This window comes from Drosophila ficusphila, unplaced genomic scaffold (genome assembly GCF_018152265.1).
Source record: "Drosophila ficusphila isolate 14025-0441.05 unplaced genomic scaffold, ASM1815226v1 contig_197, whole genome shotgun sequence".
Taxonomy (NCBI): Eukaryota; Metazoa; Arthropoda; class Insecta; order Diptera; family Drosophilidae; genus Drosophila; species Drosophila ficusphila.
The window spans coordinates 9,010,879-9,032,473 of NW_025064091.1; the positions used below are offsets into that span (position 1 = coordinate 9,010,879).

Consider the following 21,595-nt stretch of genomic DNA (forward strand, 5'->3'; position numbering starts at 1 on the left):
TTTCAATTAAACAAATAGCTGAATTTGACATTTTTTTTTGCTGGGCAAAGTACGAAAAGTTCAAAGGAAAAAATCATAAACGGAAATAACAAGTCGATGGGGACAAAAAGAGGAGGAAAAAGCGCGATAAGAGCGATGACAGGCCATTCCCATCCCCCTTTTTCTTTCCGACGTCACTGAAGTTCTTATCGCGAAAGCATCGAATCCTGCAAGGAACACTGGGAGTGAAACATGCTCCTGGCCTAGGCAAATGTTTACTTTTCCCCCGCACTCCTCCCTTTGCCTTCCATCCACATTCCTTTAAGGCGATTACTTGAATTTGCCGGAAAATTGAAAATGGAAAAAAAACGAACACATTGCAGTTCAGTTTCATTCATGATTCAATTAGCCACAGACGAGTGAACTTTAAGGGGATAAACCAAGCCTTCGATAAATCAAAGGTACTGCTACAAAAATAGTAGGCCGATTATATACTTAAAATTTTTAAAATAAATTTTACTCTTTTGAATAAAAGAACATATGTTTAAATCCATATTTTTATTATATTAAAAGCAGTACACTGCTTAAAGCATTTGGGTTAAATAAAGGGCTCAAGAACAATCAAGTTCTTAGAACTTGAAACTACGTTTAAGCTTTATCAACCATAACCACTATTAGCAAATCCCCTCCATCACCATCAAAGATAACCGACTTGCTTTAAAACCCAAGATTAAGTCCAGTCAAGAATCCGAAACGATGACCAAGTACCCCTTGTCAGCCAAAGAGCTGCAGAGGAAAAAAACGAGTACAAGCATCGAGAACCTGGGTACAGTCACCTGTCAGTTGTCAGTGTCAGATGCATTGTAAATTACAAGTTCATTTGCGACTGGCATTACATCCGCTTAAGCGCTTAAGCTATACCTTCTTACACGAAAACTTTGCCAAGCTGCATAAATTATGAGCCATCGAGTGAAACAGAGGCAGAAGCAGAAGAAAGAGAGCGATAGAGTTGAAGATGAAAATGGATGGGAACGGGGGACGGGTAACGGGCTGTGGACAAGGTACAGTCACCGCTAATGGAACATAATGAGGAGCCATTAGCGAGTGTCGCGGCTAACTGTGCATTTTGCCCTTTATGGCGCCACTGAAGCGTTCAATTGGTGTGTATGTACTTTGTTTTTAGTGTGTGCACTTGTGCTTAGCATTTGATGTGGCTGTACTTCATCTTTAGGGGGACTGTACTTCATTACGGGACTGGTCACACTGAACTAACAAAATACTATGCTAAAATTAACTGACATAAAGCAACTAATGAGTGATCCGCGCCTCGAGCATCATTAATATCGCAGCTTCACTTTTCACGCTTTTATTTGATTAGTTCATCATTTATTATTATTAATTAATGAAGTTTCGCAGCGCTGGCTGTTTATTATTAAGCATTATTAAACACCTCAAACAATAACAAATTCGACGCGATTATCGTCATAATTGCGGATATGGTCAGAAGAATTCAATTTATAGTATGTTCTACGCTGGGAAATCCTAACATAATAAGCCGCGCAAAAACCAGTTTCGTTCGTGTTTTTATTTCGATTTTCGGGTTCAACTGCAATCCAACATCTAGTTATGATGATGCTGCAAAAGTATTTATAAACATTAATCCCAGTTGAATGGTTTTATCGGTGGGAGGAAATGTGATGCGAACAAACGAGGAAAGTAAAACTTAACTGACTCAGCTGAATATTGGCCAAGATGAATGGCTAAGCCTTGAACTTATCAATCCATTTAGGATCCCCCATCGACTTCACACCCATTTATTATTTTCAGTCACACTAAAGTAAAACGTGATTTTTTAATCTTTGATAAATTGATTTTATTTCTAAGTAGTGAATTTATTTGTTGCCTTCTTTTATACTTTCGCTCTAAAAGGCTTAAAAAAATCATGGTAGGAACACATGATGACAAACCTTATTAAAGTCCATAGATCATCAACCCTGAACTTTTGAACCTTCTGCGGACACACGCCGTTTTAACACCTATTAATTTCCATAAGATGTATACACAAATCCATTGAAGAATTTACCAAACTTTGCTACCGTTTTCGGCCCTCCAACATCATCCAATATCATCGATCTTTATCGCCTTTTCTCTCCCCCCATCATCAACTGTTCATCAACATCCACTGATACCAATCAACATCATTATCATCACCGCCGACTTTGAAGCCCCTCGAGTTGTTTTGCCAGAATCGAGCGGCGACTTTTGTTGTAATGGCCCTCAAGTGAGGGCATTTTTGGGTAGCCCCAAACACTCGAGCCAGCGAATCGCGAACCGGAACTCCGCAAAAGTGTTTTTCTCTTTGCATTTATTGTTTTTTTTTTATGATTCTACCTTTAATAGCAGACAGGCGCGGAGATCCGAGATTACTTCTCACGAGGGGAAAATGGGGAACAGAAATGCGGATCTCTTTAGATCTAATATTAGAAAACTGTCAAACAATGTTATAGGCTAAAAAAATCTTTATGAGGAATACATTTTTGGATTATAAATTAATAGGAAAATATAAGGCATAGAATTTGTATTTGTCCCTTAGATTTTCTTATTTTAAGCCATTTATTAAATTGAAAAAGTATTAAAAGATACATACTTATAAATCTATAAAAAAAAGCACTAAGAAATCTGTCTGTTTAGAATTTAGTTAAGTGAATATAGTCCATTGATTTTGAATTTATCTAAGCAAAGTAGAACTTCAATTGAAACCCATATACACTAAAACTTTCTCTTACAAAACTATATCTATAGAAAATCTCGAGTGTGCATATTGCTGCATGTCAGATGTAAAGGACAACCCGAAAAGCTTGACCCCTTCTCACCCCTTTTTCTCCGCCCCTGTTCTGCCGTTGCTATAATTAGTTAAGCCGCAGCATTTTGACCAAGTGCCAAGTGGCATGTACTACCAATATGCACCACTCAGCGGGTTGCAGACCCAAACCGAGACCACAGCCTCACCCACCGAAAAGGGAACAACCACAAAAAATAAAAGGGGGTGCGCTGGCGGGGGCCTTGAGGGGTTCGAAAAACTATTCCAAAAATTGTTTGCTGGTCGCGTCTGCCTTTGGCTAATTAAACGGCCAACGCAAACACAAACACAAACCAAAAAAAAAATCTCAGCCAAGTGAAAAAAAAAAATCGGCAAAAAAGGCAACGAAGAAGTTGAACAGAAAACAATTAAAGCCGAGCATGGAATGTTTGTCGGAGTGTGAGTGTTTGATGGGTTGGCTATAAAACCAAATCGCCTCAGCGGATTCACCAGCAGTTGCCGTTCGAGCGTTCCCAGATCGAGAATTCGCATCCAACTCTTCTATATTATTTTTTTCAAGTGACCTGTGATCTGTGATTTGTGAAGCGAGAAAATGTTGCGACCTCTGTTGACCGTTGCCGTTCTGCTTTTTGGCCTTTCCTCGATCGTTTTGGCCGGGCGTCTCAGCCAGCGCTACTTGCCCGCTCCGCAGGCCAGTAAGCTGCACTACCACGGCGTCAGCGGGCAAGGACACGCTCGTCCTGGCGCAGGACACGCCATCGGTGGTGCTGGCTCTGGATTCCAGCGCCAGCAGCAGCCGCAGATCCCCATCGTGAGGAGCGACTACCAGAGCGACGCCAATGGCAACTACAACTTTGGGTAAGTTGGCAAGGCTTTAAAAAAATCAAAATTAAAATCTTCAAAACAAAATTTTAATAACTCTTAATTTCGAAATGTTTTAGACAAAAAAAACATGTTTTTTTTATTCACATGGTTTTCAAATATTTTAACCCCTTTATAAGGGATATTATTAAAAACAGAGATCATTTTTAACTTTCTATAAAACTTGACAAAAAAAAAGTACATCAAACTATTTTTAATCGCTATCAGGATTGTTTTTATAAGTTTAATTTTTTATTGGCTCGTATAATAATGGTTCTTTTTCAAGAAGAAAGAACCAAAACAAATCGAACCAAGAAAGCTAACACATCTATAGATCTTTATGTTTTTAATAAAACTAACTCAAGATAGTAGGATAGTATTGAACTGCTTCTTAAATTATGTATTTTCGAAAAAAGAATAACAGAAATCATTAGAAACATTTAAAGATAAAGAAGCCAAACTTTTTAAATTATATACAATCGATAGTCCTTAAATGTAAATTTCGTTTTAATCAGATTAATTTCAATTGAATATTATGTTTTGAAATAATAAACAATTGTATTACAGTTTCGACACTGGCAATGGCATCCACCGCGATGAGACCGGTGAGTTCCGTGGAGGCTGGCCCCACGGATCCCTGGGTGTCCAGGGATCGTACTCCTACACCGGAGACGATGGCAAACAGTACACGGTGAACTACACGGCGGACAAGAATGGATTCCATGCCGAGGGAGCCCACCTGCCCGTTTCTCCATCGGTTCCCGCTGCCCCAGCTGGGTGAGAATTTAAATCACTATATCTAATATAAATCTTTAATATCTTATTAAATTCAAATATTAGACGCAGCTCTTATGGAGCTGGTGGCTACCGAGGATCGTCGCACATCGCTGCTCCTGCTCCTGCTACCCGTTATCTGCCCCCAGGATATCGCCAGCGTAGACACTACTGAAGGATATCACCGATGGAAAGGACAGCCAAACGATAAGCAATCGAATTTTTGTACTATAAATTTCAATAAATTGAAGCCCTAATTGGAAAATAAACAAGTTTTCCCTTTTTTTCTTTCGGCAAAATCAATTCCTATTAAATAATATTAATATTAAAGAGTTACATCTATGTTTTCTTCAAAACAAAAATATTTTCCCCACTTAAATCGCTGTCATCCAGTATTTGGATATACATATTAAATTCGCACCCATAAAAATACGAAAAACAAGTAACCGCCTTTGTAGCTAATTTAAGTGAACAACTTCTGGGCCCCGCCCACAAAATGCTGCCAAAAAGAACATATAGCCACGCCTCTTTGCTGTTTCCCTCTTTTATTTTTTGTTTGTGGACTTTGACTTTTGGCCAAAAACCGAAATAAGTTCTCAATACAAACAGAGATTTGTTTGGAAGGGGTGAATTAATATGCAGTTAAGCTGTTAAAGTCTGCAATCAAAACAAGCTCAATCCCCATTTTGGCCACGTTACTAACTTTTTTCGCCCCTTTCATGCTAAAAGTCCCAACTTTTTGGCCATTGTCGCCTGGCATTAATCATAAGTAAAGCCAACTTTTCCCAACCGTCTGAGGCTCTGTTTATTTTTGTCTCCAAGTCTAAGCTTTGAGTTAAAGCCACCATCAAGAAAGAAAAATGTTGAGAGAAAAAGGTGAGAAAAATAAAGTTTTCTATTGCACTTTACGGTAATGGTATATTTTTTAAATTTAGTTTAGGGTTAATATATGTATTTGCTAAAATTATTAAAGCTATATAAGAATATTTAATCTCGGAATGTTAAATAACTTTAGTGTTTCATTTCCATTTTCAATGAGTTAATGTTCGGGATCTTAAACCATTTTGTTTTGATAAAATTTAAAAATAATGTTTCAGCAGTTTAATTTTTTCAACACTTAGTTCCCTTGCTCTTAACTTTCCACCAAAACCTAATTTAGATCGTAGCAAAACAAAATATGATTTCTTATTATTTGAAAACTTGTGGAAAAATGTGAGAGGAAAAACCCCAAGCAGAAGGGAATAAAAAAACGTCAAGCGCTGAGCCTTTCACAGCCTTTTCAAATGTAAATGTCCCCAGTTTTCCCAGCGCTTTTCCTTATTTTTCTCCCATTCCACTCTTTACTGTCAAGTTTCCTTCTCGCATTGTCTCTGAACTTTCTTCTCTGTTCTCTCGTTTTTTTTCGGAATTGTTTTCGTTGATTTTTCCCAAGCTATTCTCGTGTCTTCGTCTTTTTCTAACCGTCGCTTGGTCGTTTAGCATTCGCATTCCGTTTTAGCATTAATTAAAATTACACAGAATTGCTCGGGGGCATCAGGGGGATTCCCGGAATGAAGAGGAAGGAGCAAGTGGGTGGTGGTGGGGCGAAGGAAAAAGGATGTTCCCATAAATTAAAGGCGCTTATGAATTTTATAAATTATTTTCCATGTTGCGGCCTCGCTCGGCAAGATGAACAATTGCCGGAGATGAGGGGAAATTGCAATTGGGAGAGACTGGGATTAAGGAAATGCACAAGACAAAATTATCGTTTCAGTTTGAGAGATTTCAACCTCAAAACAAAATACATATTCGAATAAATTACTTATTTATCATGTTTCAAGTTAAAATGTTATTTATTTATTTACATACTGTTTGCTTAAAGCTACATATTATATGATTGGTTATGAAAGCCAATTTATTATTTTAAATATTTGGGAACCTCTTAAACGTAGAATTCTAGTCAGACAATAAGTTCTCTAAATGTTTTCACAATATATGTATAGATAGTTGAAAGTTCTCCCCATTCTGAAAATCTTTTTTTAAGTGTACAAGGACCGGCCATTATGAACAGGCATCGTCCTGAAAAACGCCCGAAAGTAGGCAGCGCTTATTGAATTTCATTAACATGTGAACTGGGTCTTCGAACTTCGATGGGCGCGAGGGGGTGGAGGGTGGTAAAATCAGAGGTTGTCGGAGGTGTGGCAACTGCAATCATTTGCATGCATGTCTGTGCATGTTTAACTACACTTCCACCCCCTCCAACCTCAATGAACTCACTTAATTTTATGCCAAAACAATGACACGCCATAAATTTAAACGGATTTGGCGTTGTGCCGCGAGCAAAAAACGAAGAAAGAACCGGAGAAGCAACCCTTAAACGATGGAAGGGGAAGGGTGGCTTGAGCGGTACAGGGGTGTCGTTTTTAGGGGGGATCGGGGGGTACTGACATTTGCCAGGGGCAAACACACTTTCGAACAAGTTTTAATGCCAAAGAAAATGCTAAAATCATACAGAATGGCATGAGTAAACAGCGAACGCCTTCAGGTGGAAAATTTCACCTTCGAAATGAATGTTCGGCGGTGTTAACAATCATTTTGTATAGTGTCATATTTGTACAATTATATGTTCCCTTTTAAACCTTTTTTAAATTTAAGTTTCATTTATGAAATCGTTGATAATATCGTTGATAAATAAATGAATGAAATGTTTACCAATAATATTTGACTTATTCACAATTAATATAACCAATGATATTATACACGTTTTCAAGCACTTTTGCACTTAATTTGATAAGGAATAACATTTAGTTTATGGACAACTTTTACGAGAAAATCTGTTATCTAAGATATTAAAGCTTGACCACAAGTGAACTTAAACTTAAGTTAGTTTTTAGCACATGTGAATATAATTGCGTGCCAATTCGCCCCTAGGAAAAATTGAGAAAACAGAACCTTGCGTTTGTGTCAGTCAATTTCAATGTTAATCCACCTGCGTTTCGATGTGCTACGCTATGTGTGTGTTGATATTGATATGGCAGTTGCACGCACATTTTCCCCACTTTTCCCGCAATTTTCCTCCGCTATTTCCCCCGCCGCCCCCTTAAGCAGTTACATTATTTAGCCTTAGCCAAAGCCCCCCGCTTTTCCAGCTTGGGTGAGTCATCTTCATTGGCAATGCGAAAACGTTGTTACCCGTCCCAGCGGACATCATTTTCATTAAAATTTTAATAGTCTGTGTGTGTGTGTGTGTGTGTGTTGGTCTCCCCCTTTTCCCCCACTTCTTGGCGCCCACTGTGGCTAACACGTAATATTATAAATTTAGCAAGTTATGGAGTTAACTAAAGTGCCTTTTGTTCAAGCAGAGGAATGAACTTTTACTCGGTTTTATTTTGCATTTAAAATATGGTTTTCCATGAACTCCTCGTAGTAATATTCAGTAATTTAATTTTTGAACTTTGACTATTCCAAAACTTTTTAAAATTGAATAAAAAACTATAAAACTTTGTAATAAGCGCAAGGATTTCGGAAAACTATAAATCTTTACGCACATACCGAAAAAAATTCCCCACTCTTTTCAATTCGTTTCGGATGGAAATAAATCGAAGCGAAATGAAAAAAAAAGAAACAAGAAATTCCAATAAACTAATTTGCACAAAGCGTCGAGGAAACTTTTGGCAGCTGGTTGACGGGAGACCTTATGGACCAAAGGACGATCTCCAATCTCCTTAAGCCCCCTCCCCTCCCCTCCCCCAGATTCGCCCCCCTTTCACACCCCAAAAACTTTTACCAAGTATTTGCGTATGAATTTTAAGCAGCTGGAACAAATGCAGAGCCAATAAAAGGGATAAAATTGAAAAGCAGCCAGCACACGAAATCCCCAACCCCAATATGCATATATCGTATATAGTATGTGTATATCCCCCTGCACACTTGTATGCGTGCGTATATATCATTTGCATATGTGTGCGTTGGCCACCGAGGGACTCGCGTTAACTGCTAACGGTATTCCTCGGGTCCTCGAGCTCAGCGTAATTGTAACTGCTCCTCTCAACTCACTCAACCCAAACCCCAAGCATTTGGAAAATATAAAATTTCCGTACATAAAAGCGAGGAGCATCTTGTTGCGTATTTGGTATAATAAATTAGCATCGCGTTTCGCATTATTGACTGGATTTTGAATAATAACACACAAAGGACCTTTCGACCCGCAGGATAAAGAAGGTGCCGCGCTCGAATCCACGGGATCCCATGTAACTGTAGACCGGCGACAAATGGAGAATCCGAATGGGGCAACGGGAACCCAGGCAGGACCACTAACGAAAGTGAACAGTTTTGCACTGTGAGAAATTTAAATCAACGTCTAAGCCCTTAAAATTTAAGCGCTTGCAGGAGAGTACAGCTTTTGAGGCCAAAATTTATATATGTACATATATATAATTTTATATATATTTAAGATTAATCATATTATATTACGGTTGTAATCACATTATATATTATTGAGATTAAGATAATATCTACGTATGGTTTATATTAAATAATAATAACATGAGACATAAATACATGTTATACAATTTTTAAAAGTAATCATTTACATTTGAAAGCTTCTTGCAATAACTTACTGCAGCTTTTCTTGCAGTGCATCGCGCATCACCAGCACAAAGGCACTGCCATGTAATACATTCCAAATGCTGCAGTGAAGGAGGAGGAAAGTCGAGATGTGGGGAGCATAGAGAATATCCTGCTGGTGTTTGGGGCGTTTCACACAACTCAGCACAATTGCGCACATAAATTTAGTGCGCCGAATAATGCGGCGGGCGGAGTGAAGTAAAGTGTAGTGAATGGCACACTCAAGTCAACGGCATGACGTCGCCGATTTCACCGAACGGTGGATAAAAAACTTAAATCTGGTGTATTCTAGTAGGGCATTATATAATCCCACGCATCAGATAATTGGAAAAGAAGTTAAAAGAAGGATATAGGTGTAAAACCCAGAAGAGCCTTTAAAATATCTTTATCAATGGGATCAATTGAAATTTCAGGTAGGAAGCAAATTCATCAAACTGATATTTCGTTCCATTTACATTTAGTCTGTGTTTTAATAATCAAATTTAATCAAAAATCGAGATATGTACATAAACTCTAAGTTCATTTATTGCTTTAAAAAAAAAGCAAATTTGTATTGCTATTTTGATAGATATATTTATTTGAGTATTTCCAACTAAAACCTAAGTTCCCATAATTGTATGCAATGAATCAGTTAAAATCTAGGCCATCAAAAGTGTTTCAAGCAAAATTGAAACTTGCAATGCAAATAGAATTTAATAAGCCATGTTCCGCCAAGCATTAGCACTTAGAAAACTTAAAGTTTGCTATTCCGAAAGTTTGTTTTGCATAATCTGGAGTGAGTCCCCTGTTCCCCAGCCAATATTCCCCCAGTTCCACTGTGCGGAGAAGAGTTTTCTCCCTTCCCACCCCGCAATTCTCGCTGGGTTGTAATTTTTTGGAATTGTTTGTTTCTCTTTTTTAAAGGTTTTTGCGTGTACAACTTGAGATTTCTCTCATGTGTGTTTGTATGTAGTTGTGGAACGCCCACTTTTCCATACATCTTTGCCCCCTTTTACCTTCTTTGGCCCCCCTTCCTCATTCCCCTTCCTATCCACCCAGTAACCCCCTTTTTCACCTCTTTCCCCAGCCCCCATTTTCCAGACTCATTTGAATGTATTACAACAAGTTGAAAATGTTGCAGAAAACTCTCCAAGCTAAAAAGCGCCCAGAACGAATGCTGCCGACATGAATTATTTAGATCGCCAACTGGGTTGAGGATGCAAACCACCCCCCCTCCCCTCCCCCCTACCCCTTAGTTTTCCCCTATCCCCCTTCTGGCGACGCCCATGTGTGTTTGATTAAAGTTGTAGGAGAAATAGGGGTAGGTAAGCGTTAAGCTCCTTGAAGTTGAAGCAAGTTTTTGGGTACTTAGGTCGGAAATTAACTCGTTTTATTGCGCCTTTTATAGAACTATCCAAGGTGAAGTTTTTCGGGGATGGAGGGGTGGGGGTTGTGGTGGGGGTAAGGGAAAGCTACTTAAGACTTTTCCAGCAAGTGAGCCTTCATTTCTCGCAGATTGCTGACTGACAAGGCAATTCCACGTTATTGCCAACAATAATTCACACGCAACAAACGATGGGCGTTGGGTGTTTTCTGGGTTCGAGGGGGTGGATGGGTGGCTTGGGGGGTTAACGGGGGTGGCAATCAACAATTGTTGCATGAATAAAGCGACAAGCGGACAGGACATTGAGGCTAATGATTGCCAGCGCACACAGATCACTGAGCAATCTTCGGTGGGGAAGGCTGCCAGTGCTCTAATGCTCAAAATTGTGCCATCAAAAATAATGCGTAGGCGGGTAATTTCAACCCCCCACCTCCCAGAATCCTTCCCCCTTTCTCCCCCTCCGAATATCAGGCACTTGCTGGCCCAAGATAACGCATTAGATGATGGAAATTATCCGGGACAATGGAGGGAAAGCCTGTCGACAGGCCATTGTGGTTCTCCTGCTGAAACTGGAGACAGGGCAAAAAGAGGTGGAGAAAGTGGGGGAAAATGGAGGGGACTGTGGGGGAATATCAGGGGAGAAAGTGGGGTTGACTTGCCGTGGGCCAGAGGTGAACATTGACAAATGAAGGTCCTCAAATAGCGCAGAAATTGAAATGAGGCACTGCCTCCCTTGGCCATGAAAAAAAAACACTTGGGAATTATACGAATAAAAAATTTTTCAACAGTCTGTGCACTCTGCAAGTTCGGGAAAAGTCATTTGTAAAGCTCAACTTACATTTAATGATCTTATTTTTAATTACTTGTAGCTAAGGACCAACAATACTTTGAAAGATAAGTAAATCATTACCTTAATCAATTAAAATTCAGGTAATTTCACTATTTTTTTTAATATATGGATTTGTTGTTAAAATTTTAAATACTAAATCCAAAATAAATTCAGTCCCTTTACTTCAACTAAACACAAATATTATCATTCCTCATCCTAACACAACCTCCTTACATTATCTATTAAATAAATTGATAAAACGAAAAAAAAACTGCAACCTGATTTCCATCATGTTTAGGTCAATCAAATTTGAATAAAGTTCAATCAAAGTCAAATTTAATTCCCCAAAGTTAACCCACCGAAACCCCAAAACCCTCAAATGAGGTGTGCTCGGGATTATGGAAGCAATTTGGAAGTTTTTATTTTGATTGGGTTGAACTACTTAAAGTGCCATGAAAATTTTCAAATGCCATTTGTTCTCCTTCCCGTTGGCTCCATTTTACTGTGAGTTTTCATTTTTTTTTAGCATTATTTTGTTGTTTCACTCATATTGGGGAAAATCGAATTGACAACGACAGCCACAAGTGGTTGTTGGGTTCTTGGGGAGTGAGGCGAGTGGGGGAAACCATCGAGGGACCGCAGACTCCATCAGACTACTGATTAGTGAGAGTGCCCCTCACGTGGGCGGTGTCACTGGGCGCCTGGGGGTGCATAAATCCCGGGTCCCTCCCCCCAGCAGATTGCCGGATCCGTCTAGCACACACCTGATAAATCCATCAAAATCCGGAAGCCTCAGCAGTCGGCTGGAGAATTGCACTCCGCGGAGTTGGCGAAAAATGAGGAAGTGGAGGTTACCCTTTCCTTTTTGGGGTATTTCAAAGTACATATTTAACATACATTTATAGTCGTATTCATTAAAAAATAGTTACAGTTCGCGATTAACAGCTAACATATGCATAAACAAACAAAATACATATATTTCATTGCGTTTATATCTTTTTTTTAACTAAAAAGACTTTTTCCTATTGATTAAGATATTCTATAGTATAAAAGTTTTAAGGATTACCAACCTTTTTTTAAATAGTGGCTAAAAATATTGTATAATTTAGCTGAATATTGTTTAAAAAACGAGCACAGCACAAAATTGTAATTTAATTGCTTAGATAATTTTTTAAGGACATAATAAAACATTTAAATAATAATATATTGGTAATAGTTTGGATAAAAATTTAATTAATCCAAACATCACTTATTATGAAATATGCAAATATTATGGTATAAATATTTTAAAAAAGAGGTATTCGAATGCTAAAGAAAATATCTCCTGATTTAGAAGAGTATTCCCATTTCAACCACAGCGTTGAAACTCATCTGGCATCCAAGTTGTCCTGCTTATTTATTTATTGAGCGAATTGCGGCAGGTGAGGCAAAGTTTCGGATTGGACTTCCGCTTTTGGATTGGGATTGGGATTGGGGCTCGGCATCGCCGGGGGTTCGCTGTCCACGCAGCTTATCGAATCGGACAGCTGACAGTTGTACAAGCTCACAGGACCAACTACAGGATATTTGGATGGATGGATGGATGGACTGGATGGATTGGATGGATTGGAGGGATTGGATGGACGAAGGGATTGGAGCTTTCACGGGGGGATGGGAGCGATGATGAGGCAGCGAGACGGCGATTTGAAGTGCTCTGCAGACAGAAACCGCAGCGTACTTAGACAACGTTTGTCAGCTGATAAATGGTTGCCTGTCACTTAGCCGCGTTCTTGATGGAGTACTAAGCCAAACATCCAAGCCATCCAACCACCCGGTGGAACCACCCATTCGACCCACACTCGCACCACCAGACAATGTCGCCCGGAGGCGTGCTAAAAAATAAAACAAAGTTGAAGTCCCCCGAAACGAGAAATCGCATTAGCGAGCCTGAGGTTAAGGTTGGATTTCGGATTTTAGTTTCAGTTCCAGCCGAGAGTCTTTGCTTAAAGTTGAGGTGAAGAATGAGTGGCCGCCGGCCAAGTTCTGGATGGAAGTGCTATTTTTCATAAGCCCTAAAATGCCCTCGTAAAGTTTTCTCTACGAAAAAGGCATAACTCAGAAATAAAACACATTTTAAAGGCATAGCTAAAACCAAAAGTTGTAAAACGTATCCCCTTATAAATTTAGCAGAATTCGTTAGTGTTTTTCTTGCTTATAATATTATACCTTGCGACATGTATAAATAAAGCATACATTTAAATAATAATTAGATACAATTTTCAATCAACAAGTTTCCATAATACATTAGTTGTAAAGCATTAAGAATAATTATGAATTGTCTATTTAGTTCGTACAAGAGTAATCAGGACTCTTTAAATATTTTGTTTGAAAAACACCCTTGCAATTAAATTACCTTAAAAATGTTCAAGTTAACCGCTCTTTACTTCAGGTAATTGACTTGAGTCCACCTGCCCGAGGCTTTTAGTACTTTTTCTGGAGCCTTATTAAGCAGTGACTTTAATTATGTTTAAATATTAATTAAGATTGGCCCGAGGTGCTGGCCACTTGCTGCATCCTCCTTTGCCGCCAGGTTCAATTTCAATTTAACTTTGTTATCGGCTGTGGCTCCCCGGGGCCTCAGCATTTTCGGCTGCCAAATCAAATTCGACGCCCAATTAAAATTCAATTTGTTGCGCGCCATTAATTAGATTCAATCCCCCTTCCCCTCCCCTTTTTCTAGCCCCAATGATGAGTGGATGGGCGGGGAGGCAGGGGGGGAGATTGAACTTTCTTCTTATAGAAACGAACGCCACCTGAGACTTCCTCCCCCCATTCCCCCTTTACCATCCATTATTATTCTATTACCCACCCAAACGATCTTTATGCAATTCCGCCCACTTCCTTTGATGAGTCTCGCCGCCACCTGCAGCGAGTGGCGGCCCCACTAATTAGTGTGGCCGACGCTGCTGATGATGCTGCTTTTCTTTCGGACACTTCAATTAGGTGTAATCTATGCGCATAAATTAATGGGGCATGTGCAACATGTGGTGGTCGTGGCAACACACACACAAAAAATAGATTGATTAAGTTTAAATTAATTGAATAATTGACTTATAATTGAATTAGTACCACAAAGTACGTTTTTAAAGGATATAATTTTCAAAACTCTTCTTTTACATCTTTAAAAATTACTATATTTCCACAAAATCTTATAATTTAGTATATGAATATTTAAAAGTAATGCAGTATGTACCAAAACCTAATAATACATTTTTTCCACTGTAGCGTCCCTGAACTAATCCTCTGGTCTGACTCACCTGCTTCTGCAACGTGTTGGAAAGCTCCTCCAGACACTCCTTGCGCTCGAATCGCTCGAACTTGAAGCTGTTGGAGCGGTACAGTTCGTTGTCCTCCCGCCGACGATTGCGGCACAAACGGCGGGTAATTATGTTGCCACCACTGCCACTCAGACGGGGTCTGCAATCGAAAGTAATCAAATTAACTTGGATTAGTGAAGGGTATTAGGATTTTGTTAGAGGGATACAAAAAATAACTACAACCCACGCCAGTGTTTAATACACATGCCTTAGCTATACTATTAAAAACGTGATCTACATAATTTGATCTTTCTACAAAGCGACTTCGTAACTCACCCTAAATAAATTTTCATATTTTTGTAAAACCCTTTTAAAATGGTCCTATGATTTAACACACGTTGCTAAGCCATCAAGGCAAACACATAGTTAGATGTTACATTTTTAAGGTAATCATACATTTAAGCAAAAATTTAAAGTATGTAATTCCAACTTCTAATATAAAATGCGCCTAATGCTAATTTAGATACTCCAACTGAAAGTGAAAAACTTTAGCTCTCATTTTTTAGGTCGCTATCAATTTGATTTCTCTGATGACAGAGGCTTTCCCCAATCCCCCAAACACATTAGCAATACAAAAAAAGGGCAACACGGAAAAGGATGAAACTCCACAGACCGCAGGGGCGGTTAAAAAAGTGGGCGGATGACATCGGAGCTCGTTAGCTGGCGCTTCATTAAAATTTCACACATTCGGCGGTAAAGTAAACTCTGCTCCATTTACCTTATTATGCACGTCCTCCGATGTCTGATGTGATGTTGGCTTAAAGCCTCAAAAAGTTAAGCCAGCGCCCAGTGGAACGGCGACCCACTTTGCATTCGGGTTCGTTCAACGCCCGCGGCCACTTCAATGGCTTAAAACTCAGTTGCAACCGAACTCCACCGCCCAACTTAACCGAACCACAACAAAAACAAATGAAAAACTTTGAGAGGGCGGAAGAAAATGTGGTGAAAAATGGGTAAAGAAAAAGGGAAAGGCCGAGGGAGTAGGGAAAAGGGGGGCAGCGGACTGCAAAAAAAAAAAAAAAAAAAACGGAGCCAACCCGGTGAAAAACTCTGTGGCAAACAAAAGCACAAGCCACTGGAGCAGACTCAAGTGGCAGCCACTTGGGCACTCCAACTTACTGGTGGAGCTCCAGTTGCAACTCCACTCGCAGGCTGCACTCGAAAAAAATAAGTGATGGCAGGCAACCCTCTACTTATCCAAGTACGAAGTACAAAGGTATTATACCGACTAAAACATTGATGTCAAAAACCACACAAATAACCACATTAAAAAATTGTTCACAGCTTAGTTATGGTTCAAAACTTTCAATTAAATTCAACAAATAATTACTAGCTTATAATTTGCATAGGCAAATAGGAGTATGAATCAATATTAATATCTAGGCTAAGGTAAACATTTTTTGATCGGAAAAACAGATCAGGACCAGAACCCATTCTTAAAGCTTTTTAAAATTCTTTAGAATTCAATATTGTTTTGATAATAAATACAAGTCCTCAGGTAAATATGAGGTCACCATTTAAAATCTTAGGAAATTGTATAGTTTATTAATTTATTGAACTCTACAATTTTTGATAAGAATTACAGATTGTAAATAAATCTTGTATTTTAAAGATTAAAAAAATGTGTTTCTTTTCTATATATCTATATTTCTATCTATATTTTATGTATTGATCTTAAGGTCTCAAAGTCACTAAGTAGTTCCTACCTTATTTCTTAGTTTGGCTAGGACCTGCCTTTTTTTCAGTGCAGCAGTTCTACTCACCCGCAGGGCTTGCAGTGCGTCATGTGCAGATCCCAGTTGAGATGGAAGTTGAACATGCGCAACTTGGCCACCGCCCGCTGTCGCAGCGAGATGTCCGGCGGTCCTCCAGATCCGGATCCGGCTGCTCCTCCTCCTCCACCGCCACCGCCACCTCCTCCTCCTGCTCCGCCACCACCACCACCCGAAGTGGTGGGCTGTCCGGGTCCAGATCCTCCAGATGGTGCCAGTGCCGCGACTCGCTGGGGATTCGGGTACATCATCACTGTGCCGCTGGGCGCCGAAGTGGCAAAGAGACGCCTCGAGGAGCCGCCTCCGCCGGAAACGCCTCCGCCGTGATGGTGACTGGGACGATAGTGCTGGTGCTCCTTCAGGGTGTAGAAGCCGCCCGAGGAGCTGCAATGAAGAGCGAGTCAAGGCCTCGTTAGAGTCCCGCACACACCACCTCTGAATGGCATTGTCTGGGAGCATTGAAAATAAAGAGGACCATCGCATAAGGGCGTGCTAGAAAACTATCTTGAGCTCTGAGTCGACTTTGGAAGGCGATGGTACAAATAAAAGCTTCCTTTTTGGGAAGTTAGCTTTTAAAGCCTCTTAGAATTTTCGGGACTACTACATTGTATGGAAAAATATACTAAGCATTTTTCTTAAATTCAAATAAAATAGCAAACTTAAAAAGAAAACAGATTTTATTTCTTTTGTTAAAGAACAATCTACCGGAAACTTTTTACTTTAATTTTACTTTTATCTCGGATTGAAAATGTTTAATTTCTTGTTTTCTGGTGATAAGTTTAAGGTCAGATTTCTGGAGACTATCGGAACACCTGGAAAATCTAACTGAGGAGTCAAAAAATTGACCATTACTAAAATGAAAAACGTATAAGCAGTTTTTTTTTAAATTCATTAGATTAAATTTGATTAGATAATATATGTTTAAAAGTTAGTTCTATAAATATCGGACTACTATATTATATAGCTGCCACAGAAACGAAAATAATAATGGAAAAGTCAACAAAACTAGTAAAGAGCCTTATCTAGTCTAGTCCTATTCCACATTTAAATTCTAATTGCAAGGGTATATAAGCCTCGGCTCGCCAAAAGTGGCTACCCGTTTCTTCCTGTTTTCCAACTTACGACATGTTATCGCCGCCGGGATCTCCGACGCAACTGGTGACCGCACCCATGCCGCCGCCGCGTCTCGGGCGACTCTTGCGCCTGCGTCGCCTGCGGCGCTCCGAGGAAGCGGTACGTGTCTGCAGGACATGCTGGCTGAGCGACTTGTTGCAGCCGCCGCCACTGCTCGCCAGTCGTCGTCCGGTGGCGTTGCTGCCGCCGGTGGCAGTGATGGATCCCACACCGCCGGAGGCCAATCCTTGGACGGCGACCACCAGCTGACCGTCGCCGAAACCGCCAGCCGAACTGATGGTGTCCGTGGATTGGGGCGTGGCTGCAGTGCCACCGATGGCGGCACCACCGGCGCTTCCATCGCCACCTGGTCCTTGCTGTTGTTGCGATTTGTTGGTGTTGCGCAAACTGTGGTTCACTTTTCGCCACATGCGCTCCATCTTAAAGATTCTGCTGGGTGGTTCGTTGGTTATTGAAATTTCGGGGGTTTTGGTGAAGTTTGTTGGAATATCTTTGGTTAGCTTAATATAGATTCCATTACATTAATTTGTACAACCAAATTGTTTTTAAAAAGGGTCCATTAAAGTTAGTGCCTCATGCAATCCATCTGAAGAATCTACTGCAATCCTTTTGGTGGTTCGTTGACGGTGATTGGATACGTTTTTGAATAATATTTTTATAATTGAATATACTTCTTTTAAAACATTATATTATTTAATTGTTTCATTAATGTATTTACTTTTTCTTTAAGCCAAAACTCAATATTAGTATTAACATTTGTTGTTGTGCGTTTTTAAGTTGACTCAACAATATTCATTAATTATGGTTTAATGATTTGTGCGTTTTGAATTGTGTAAATTTGTGATCCGACAATAATGTAATTGATTCTTGTATAAGTATTTTATTTTACGATAGCTATAAACGCTTTCTTTGATTTTTTTGTTTAGTATGCTATACAATTATGGAAGCCGTAGATCTAAGATACATTCGTTTTGTGTAAACCACAACATTAATTAAAGTTTGTATTTATTGTGGTTCCTAGAATAGTTGATGATTAAAAGTAATTTAAGTTACAGTTTTTGTGCGAGTTTCAGTGTTTTTAGTTGAATTTACCGGAATATATAGATAGAATTATTGTTAATAATTTTGGTAAGCACTTTGTTTTATTTTTTGAAAAGAACATGATTTTTTCAAAATTGTTACGTTTATGCATTTGCTGGAATGTTTTAAGTAGTTGATTTATAACAGCTAATTGTTAACTCTTTCGTTGTTGAAGTTTTTGGATTTCAATCGATATTGATGTTATCGCAAATGATTGTTGTTTGTGTTTGGAAAATTTGTTTACTCTTTTAATATCTTTTAGAGTTTGCTGTTAATGGTTTTTGTATATGGTTAATGTATGACATCGTTGTGAGTTGTGGTTGAAGATTGTTGTATTTGGCAGTTTTCGTACGTTTTTATTCTGGTTGCTCTTATTGTTTATTATTTATTGAATTCTTTTTTTTTTTTTTTTTTTTTTTTTTTGCACGGTGTCCGTTTAATATAGCTTGTAACTTTTTTTTAAAGTAATTTATTCATTTGAATTGGATTATCCTTTCTGCTATGGGAAATTCAAGCTAGCTACGAGGTTTGAGTGCTTTTCTCTGTCTCTTTTTGGCCACACTTCTTCGTCTTTGGCCGATTCTTCTTGGGTTCTTGGGGATTTCCTCCTCTTCGCTTTGTTGTTGTTAACTTATTGTTTGTAGGCGGCAGTGTTTAGTTGCGGTTGCGGTTGTTGTTCTTATTGTTGTTGCTCGATTGGCTTTCATCTGGTTTACCTTGGATCTCGCACAAATACACAAAAGGACACTCATTCGATTATACAAAAAAGCTACTCAGCAGGAACTATGCATTGTTGTTGTTATTATTTCGATTGTTGCTGTAGTTGTTGTTGTTGTGGTCTGCGAATAGCGGAAGTAGAAAACAAAGAGCATGAATTGAGTGTAGAACTCCTCCACACGTGTGTGTATGTGTTGCTGTGTGTTTGAGTTCCTGATTGTGTGTAATTGTGTGGGTGAGTGGCCTGCACTTTTAGGTTAAGCACGCGCTTCACTCGTTTTTTGTTGTTATTTGTTTTATTTGTTGCCTAAGCCGCTCTATTTCTGCCCCTTTCTTGCTGTTGTTGTTTTTCACATTGCACTTGTGAATGAATGACGAATTTTTTCCACCGCCTCTCACTATCTATCTTTCTCTCCCTCTCTCTTGCTGACTTTTGCCCACTCTCTTCTCGTCTTGCTTACTCACAAGTGTTACGAATTTTTTTCATCGTTATCAGCACACTTTAAGAAGTTCTATAATCTTTTTTCACATTCACCATCTCAATTTTTTTGCACACAATTTGTGTAATTTTGCGTTATTTATTTGCCAAGCAGCGTGGAATATACACTTATTAAGTGCTGCGAATTCCGCAACTACAACGCAGTTGTTGTCTCGTTGTCAGGTTGTTGCTGTAGTTGTTGTTGCTAAAGGAACGTTGTTGCTGTTACCGTTAGCGCCTGGCTGGCTGCTGGCACGTTGAGTCAACATCATTTTAGTTCACCCGAAAAAAAAGCCAAAAAATAACAGGGACACTGTCTCTTTGCACGGTGGGGCAGACATAAGAGTTTCTTTTGTCAGTTTTATGTTCATCTTCCGTATATTTATAATTTAACTTAAACGAAAAGTAACTACCAATTAGGTCCTTAAGACTGAACTTTTTTGTTATGAATTAACTTTAAATCTTTAAGATATTAAGGTGTGTTCAAATGTTTGTTTCGAAGCATAGAGATTGAAAAAAAAGGACTGTCAATGTCCACTGTGCAAAGCAGAGAGAAAGAATAGCGGAAGAGCGACCGTGGGAGAAAAGCTGGAGAGAGAGTGCGCTCTTGGCGCTAAGGATGTAGATGTAGTCGTGCGTGGGCGCAAGCCAAGTTACGGTATCCAGTCCCGTACTTTTTGCGGCTGTATTTGCAACGGTGTCCTGTGTATAACACAAACACATTGCGCTGCATAGGAATCTAAAGAGAGAGCAAGAACGAGAGCGGAAGCTGAATGCTTAACCGTTTTGATATATTTTGTTGCCTATATTTTAGGGCCACCAGAACACACTTAAGGAATTTATTAAAATACCGGTTAAAAAATGGGAGAACACACAGATTAATTGGCTAACGGTTAACGATGTACGGTTAATCGAAATGGAAAATCCACAGGAATCCACATTATTTTATCACACAAGAGCAGAGGCCGCTGCCCGTTTATTGGCAACGCGCACGCACAAATAACGGAGCCACTGTGGCCAAAATCAGCGGTAAAAGCAGCAACGGCTGTCCAAAAGCAGCGACGCCGGCAGCGATAGCAGCAGCTGAGAGCCGAAGATACGAAGTCCTAGTCGAAGAAGAACTCGCATCCGAAGCTCAATCGCTTTACTTTCGCTGTGTGAGTGAGCAGGTCGTTAAAATGTAAACATTGGAGTCATCGCTTGCCGGGCTAAGAGAGAGCCGGAAAGGAAGAGAGCTCTCTCGCAGGCTGATTGCGCAGCACAGCGACATCTGTTGTTAGTTTTTCCCAACCAAAGGACACACTTATCGATTAATAGCCTTAACCAGTCAACAAAAGAGACCGCTTTGGTGCATTGATAAAAACATATCCCAAAATTTCTTCATGATTTTTTTGGGGGTATTTGCTTTCTTTATCGATAATTGTTTGGAAAACAATTAAAAGATGGCGTATTGGTAGTATACACAGAAGTAAAAACCCACACAAAAAAACGTTTAAATCACTTTTATGTTAAAAAAAATATCGAATTCTTCAGATTTCAGTTTTTTAGTTTTTCAAAAGACTAATTGCAAACACCTGACTTTATTTGTAAATTTAGTTTGTAATTAAAACAAGTGTTGTATGAATAACACTGTTAAGTCAAATTTAAAACGGCATTCGTGTCGTATGTGCAATATTTATTTTATGTAGCCCAAAAATATCACTCATACGTAGTGTTGTCATGGCTTGAATATTTTTTATGAAAAATACCAAGAACCCAAATCCAGAAAAATATTTACTCAAGCGGCTTGTGTCAACATGAATATTAACTTAATATTTTGTTTAAGA

At 39.2% G+C, this 21,595-nt stretch overlaps 2 protein-coding genes across 2 annotated transcripts in view; one reads left to right on the plus strand and one right to left on the minus strand.

Annotated features, from left to right (window-relative positions):
• The window catches only part of LOC108091173, a 57,007-nt gene extending 35,764 nt beyond the window's left edge, over positions 1–21,243 (minus strand). Inside the window, 4 exon segments of the mRNA XM_017190219.2 lie at positions 14,529–14,688; positions 16,352–16,744; positions 17,483–19,413; positions 20,621–21,243. Coding sequence (XP_017045708.2) covers positions 14,529–14,688; positions 16,352–16,744; positions 17,483–17,913 — 984 coding nt within the window. The 5' untranslated portion in view covers positions 17,914–19,413; positions 20,621–21,243.
• Positions 3,311–4,676, plus strand: LOC108091175 (endocuticle structural glycoprotein SgAbd-8). The gene is made up of 3 exons (XM_017190225.1): positions 3,311–3,658; positions 4,229–4,438; positions 4,502–4,676. The coding sequence occupies exons 1-3, from the start codon at positions 3,393–3,395 to the stop codon at positions 4,608–4,610; spliced, it is 585 nt and encodes a 194-aa protein (XP_017045714.1). The 5' UTR covers positions 3,311–3,392; the 3' UTR covers positions 4,611–4,676.
• Positions 21,244–21,595: the final 352 nt, after the last annotated feature.

Coding starts and splice junctions, on each gene's coding strand:
- LOC108091175 (XM_017190225.1), top strand. CDS start 3,393: ATGTTGCGACCTCTGTTGACCGTTGCCGTTCTGCTTTTTGGCCTTTCC. Junction 3,659..4,228: donor AATGGCAACTACAACTTTGG/GTAAGTTGGCAA, acceptor ATTGTATTACAG/TTTCGACACTGGCAATGGCA. Junction 4,439..4,501: donor GTTCCCGCTGCCCCAGCTGG/GTGAGAATTTAA, acceptor TTCAAATATTAG/ACGCAGCTCTTATGGAGCTG.